This window comes from Ovis aries, chromosome 6, assembly GCF_016772045.2.
Source record: "Ovis aries strain OAR_USU_Benz2616 breed Rambouillet chromosome 6, ARS-UI_Ramb_v3.0, whole genome shotgun sequence".
Lineage (NCBI taxonomy): Eukaryota > Metazoa > Chordata > Mammalia > Artiodactyla > Bovidae > Ovis > Ovis aries.
Window position 1 is genome coordinate 85,653,279 of NC_056059.1, and position 6,000 is coordinate 85,659,278.

Genomic DNA, 6,000 nt, shown 5'->3' on the forward strand with positions numbered 1-6,000 from the left:
TACATATATCTGCTCTTTTCAAAATTCTGTTCACATTTATGTTGCTACAGAATATTGAGCAGAATTTCCTGTGCTTTATAGTAAGTACAGTAAGTCCTTTTTGGTTCAACTACTTTAAATATAGTAGTCTATATCTGCTAATCCAAACTCCCAATGTATTGCTCCCCCTACCTTGCCCATTTTGTAACCATAAGTTTGTTTATAGTGTGTGTCTGTTTTTGTTTTGTAAATAAGTTCTTTTTTCATTTTTTAGATTGCACATATAAGCAATGTGATCATTATCTTTCTCTGTATTCCTTATTCACTTATAACTTTCAGGTCTGTGTTAATGGAATATTTTGGAGATTAATCCCTTGTCAATTTATTCATCTGTAAATATTTTTTCCCACTCTGAGGATTGCCTTCCTATTTTGCTTATGTTCTGCTTTGCTGTGCAGCAGCTTTTGAGTTTAATTTGACTTCATTTGTTAGTTTTGTTTCCATTTCCAATACTCTTGGAAATGAATTAAAAAGGATATCATTGTGATTTATTAAAAGAATGTTTTGGTGTTTGGTCTTACATTTAGGTCTTTAATCCATTTTGAGTTAACTTTTGTATATGATGTTAAATAATATTCTGTTTTTTCCACTACATATGTCTTTCCTTCCGGGAGCCAGCATGGGGAATCCCGCCTGTGGCCAAGGTCAAGAGGAAAGGGGCCTGACAAAACGTAAAGGCGGGATCAGCCCTAGGGGTCCCTCTGGACTTTCTCGAGCATCTACCCCCAAAACCAGAGTCTGCCTGCCTTACATCATTATGCTTCCACCTGTTTTTCTGACATTACAAGGGGGCTATCCCAACCACCTTTCTCTGGAAAAAGTTAACTTGGAGCTCCAGTTAATAGTCTTCTGCATATAAAAGGAGTGTCTCAGCTCAAACCCCACTGATGACTTTCTAAATTGTCTGACAGGTTTACCCAGATTTTTACAATTAGGTATGTGATTGTTTATAGCCCACCAACTGCAAGAGGCACGAAGCTTAAAAAAACATCTTAAAGATATAGAGGCCTTTTTAAGGAGCTAAGAATTATATTGGTGGAGGGTTTTCATTGTTGAGTTAATGACTGCCGCCAGGTCTTCATATCCTTTATCTTTTAGGCCCCTGGAGGATATTAATCAATGTAACTCAGAAGTAGAAAAAGAATATAGTAGTTTTGATGTCAGAAATACTAGACTTTTAAGTTAATGAATTTTCTCTTTGTTATAAATTACTGTACTCCACTTTCTTTGTTATAAATTGTTGTGTCCTTGCTATGTAAGATGTAACCTTAATTAAGCTTCTGAGAGTGGCACCAGACTTTAGTAAGAACAACACTTCTAGGGCAAATAAGTTTTCTGGTTGACGGACCCTTATCAGAAAAGGGTCATAAAATACTAATAGGCCTCCTGGCCAAAAGATGATGTAAATCACCTAAGACCTGTGTATACAGCTAGGTATGCAGAGAGAAAGCCTGGTCTCGATAAGGGTCAGGGCTGCTGACCCTGCATGACTTTGTATTATCCCTTGATCTCTATGTATAAAAAAAGTATAAAAGCTTTCCTGGAAAATAAAGGACTAACCAATTTCTCAGAAATCTGGCTTCCCCCAAGTCTTCTTTCTTTCTTACTCTATTTTCTGGCTGATTCGCATCTGGAACATAGATGCTCATCGTGTCTACTTTTTTGCCTAGGCTTCTAACACCCACGCGAGAGGGAGCCCAAGGAGGGGCACCCTCCTCTATTCAAACGGGCACCTGTGGCTTTATGTAGATGGTGTAAGTCTCTTGTCTGAGGCTTTATTGGCTTTCTATGTAAACCAAGGAATACAGCCTCTTTCTCTCCTCTATTCTCTTAACTGCAAACTCTTTCCTTCAGTTCAGTTCAGTTCAGTCGCTCAGTCGTGTCTGAGTCTTTGCAACCCCTGAATCGCAGCATACCAGGCCTCCATTTACATCACCAACTCCCGGAGTTCACTCAGACTCGCGTCCATCGAGTCAGTGATGCCATCCAGCCATCTTATCCTCTGCATCCCCTTCTTCTCCTGCTCCCAATCCCAGTCTTCAATCCCAATCCCAATCCCAATCCCAATCCCAGCATCACAGTCTTTTCCAAAGAGTCAACTCTTTGCATGAGTGGCCAGAGTACTGGAGTTCCAGCTTTAGCATTATTCCTTCCAAAGAAATCCCAGGGTTGATCTCCTTCAGAATGGACTGGTTGGATCTCCTTGCAGTCCAAGGGACTCTCAAGAGTCTTCTCCAACACCACAGTTCAAAAGAATCAATTCTTTGGCGCTCAGCCTTCTTCACAGTCTAACTCTCACATCCATACATGACCACAGGAAAAACCATAGCCTTGACTAGACGGACCATATCTCTCTTGCCACACCATCCTCACTTTGAATTACCCTGGATCCACCGGGGCTGGTCCCCAGAATCTTATCCTTTTCATCAGAGGGCAGACAGAATGGCAAACCACAATGAAAAACACAGAAAACTATGTAAACTGATCACATGGACCACAGCCTTGTCTAACTCAATGAAACTGTGAGTCATGCCTTGTAGGGCCACCCAAGATGAGTGGGTCACAGCAGAAAGTTCTGGCAAAACCTGATACACTGGAGAAGACTTGCCACATCACTTCAGTATTCTTGCCTTGAGAACCCCACAAACAGTATGAAATGGCAAAAAGATATGACACTGAAAGACATACTCCCTTGGTCGGTAGATGCCCAATATGCTACTGGAGAAGAGTAGAAAAATAACTCCAGACACAATGAAGAGATGGAGTGAAAGGGAAAATAATGTTCAGGTTTAAATGTAACTGGTGACGGAAGTAAAGTCCGATGCTGTAAGAAGAATATTTCATAGGAACTGGGAATGTTCAGCCCATAAATCAACAAAATTGGAAGTGATCAAAAAGGAGATAGCAAGGGTGAACATAGACATTTTAGGAATCAGTGAACTAAAATGAACTGGAATGGGTGAATTTAATTCAGATGACCATTGCATCTACTACCATGGGCAAGAATCACTTAGAAGAAATGGGAGTGTTCCTCATAGTCAAGAAAAGAGTGTGAAATACAGAATGTGGGTCCAATCTCAAAAATAAAAAAAAGTAGAAATTAAGAGTTCTCAAATAAATAGCGTTTGTATTTATGTGTAGTGATGGATATTATCTAGAGTTATTTGGTGATTGTTTCACAATAGGTGCAAATATCTAATCATCTTGTTGTATACCTGTGTTGAAACAAAATTATTTTAAGTCGGTAAGCAAAATTATGCATAAAAATTTCCCTATCAGTTGAGCCACTACCCGGCACTCCCTGTTTTACTGTGCAAGGTGCTTCTGCATTATACATTAACTAGACCTCTTGGAAGACACAGGAAAGTTTACTTTACAAAAAAATAATTTCCTCCTGGCACCAGCAAGGTAACTCATTATAAGCTAACATTCTTTCCTTAATCTTTTAAGGAGTCACAATGACCCACTACTCACTTTTTAGGACTACATAAACTGGCAATATAATGTTCTGATGTATAACACTTTCAAGAATAACCCCTTCCCTCAAAAACTTATATGACAGTTCTTTAACTTCTAATGGGCAGAGCATTCCTCCGAGCTTCCTGACAGATTTTCTCCAGGGTTATAATCCTCAGATTGGCTCAAATGAAATCTTCCATACTTTCCTAGGTTGACTATTGACTAATTTTTTGTCACTATCTGAAACTAATACAGTGTTGCTTGTTACAAATAGACTCAAAAAGTATAACTAAATAATATATGAAAGGTACTGCTTTCTCAAAGGTAAATTACCTCTTATGCAAAATTTCCTTATCATAATCACATAAACATAATGAAAAATAAATTCTTCAAAAGCAAAATAGAAGGGGTACATGGGCTTGCTAAAAGAGAGAAAAAAATTGTGCTCAGGGTTAAAAAGTCAATAGTTGACCTCCAATGAACTCTAACCTTAAATAGAAGAAGAACAAAACACTGAAGTGAGTTAAAAAATCTAGAAGCATGGTCCTATAGGAAAAATAAAAAATCGTCTTTGGTTTTTACACTTTTGAAGACAAGAACAAATGAAACCAAACTACATTATTTATTTTCTAGTTTCATGCTCACCACATTGCAAACCTGGTCATCAATTAACTATTCTTTCATAGAACACAAATATAAAGCCTTAAGAAGAACAGGTTAATCAGGAAGAAATCAGGTTGTGAAAGAGGAGAAGCAGAACACAGAGTACTTCAATGTTATGGAAATTAAGCACGCTGTCTGATTTGGGTTTTCCAGACACTCCAAAAACTGAAGCTTAAATATAGAGAATATTCCTTCTTGGATATATATCAGGGTTCCCCTGGTGGCTCTAATGGTAAAGAATCAGCCTGCAATGCAGGAGACTGGGGTTCAATCTCTGGGTTGGGAAGATCCCCTAGAAGATGGAATGTTATCATTATTTAATCATATAACAAAAAAACAAAACAAAAAAGTGCTATTAATTTTTACATTCAAAACACTGTAGCCACCCTAAAATAACATTTGTAAGTTTTCATACAGTCAGATAAATGTTTGCAATATTTATAGAATATAAGAATATTTATTATATACATACTATTCTTACCTAAAACCTTGCTGTAATATTCATCCCATTCTGGAAATACATAATATGAATATGTCATGTCACTCACTGTATACAGTAACCAGTTCTCCAGCCTCTGTATAAAAGTCATCTTGTCTGTCAGTCTTGATGTGACACCAGGAACATATGAAGAAGGCATAGGAAGCCCAGCACACAGTCTTTCAATGACATTCCCATAGAAAACCCGAAAAGTGAATATAAATGGAATGTTCAGACACCAATTCCCCACAAAAACTTAAAGGGTCGGCAATACAGACATCAAACTTGGCTGCCTGTAGCCTGCTGAGTAACTCCTTGTTTGTGATAGCACTGTCACACACTCTTTTGTTTGTTAATAAAAATTGTCTGACTAAGTTTGCCGGTTTTATTTGCATTTCCCACCATGAGAGTTTTGGCAGTTCAAAAATTTCTTCATAGAGCATGGTACTGAGCTCTTCTATGAACGTTTCTTTAGTCACTGAAACCTGGAGGATCTCCACATGATAGGGAATCTTCGTACGATCAATCAAAAGATTTTGTAAGGTACCAGGACAGTTATCTCATGCCCACGAAGATGAAGCTCTTCTAGAATAACTTGTAAATTAATCCAGTGACTAAAATCCACAGGCCATACAAGAACTTTGCCCGTCCTCCCAGAGTCAAGGAGACATAGCTGCAGCATGAAAAGGATGCAGAAGCCTTGCACAGTCTTCATGGTTAACTCCTGCTTGAATTAAATCTTAAACCAAATGCATGAAACTCACAATCCAAAGATTTCTCCTTAATAATTCCAATGAGTTTATAGTAGGTTGAGCTGAACTTTGAAGTGTGTACTTTGTATTATGGATTAAAATCGAAAGCAACTGCTTTGACGTGAGGGAAAAAAAAAACTTGATAAAACACAATACACTGAGTTAGGAAATATTTACTCAGGCTTAAACACAAATCCATAATAATTTCTAAGTAATATTTGAAAACCTGACATTATGTGATTGTATATTCCATTAGGGCTAGATTTTTTGGAATTTTTTTCTGGTTTTATTTTATGATCATTTGAACAGGAAGATCTCTGTAGTGTTTCTTTTACTGATAACTCTTCTAGATATTTTAGGTACCGAAGAAATCATCACTTAATGCCAGAAATACACTTACTTTAAGAGATGTTAAGGCAAGGGGATTTCTTTTATTTTTATTTTTAATTTTATGTTGGATTATAGTTGGTCTAGTGGAGAAGGCAATGGCACCCCACGCCAGTGTTCTTTCCTGGAAAATCCCTTGGATGCAGGAGCCTGGTGGGCTGCCATCCATGAGGTGGCAAAGAGTCAGACGTGACTGATTGACTTCACAACGTGTTAGTTTCA

At 37.8% G+C, this 6,000-nt stretch overlaps 1 protein-coding gene across 1 annotated transcript in view; it reads right to left on the reverse strand.

Annotated features, from left to right (window-relative positions):
- LOC101122788 (UDP-glucuronosyltransferase 2C1-like) overlaps positions 1-5,414 on the reverse strand; it is an 89,099-nt gene extending 83,685 nt beyond the window's left edge. Inside the window, exon 1 of the mRNA XM_042251479.2 lies at positions 4,643-5,414. Coding sequence (XP_042107413.1) covers positions 4,643-4,799 — 157 coding nt within the window. The 5' untranslated portion in view covers positions 4,800-5,414. The remainder of the gene's footprint in view (positions 1-4,642) is intronic.
- Positions 5,415-6,000: the final 586 nt, after the last annotated feature.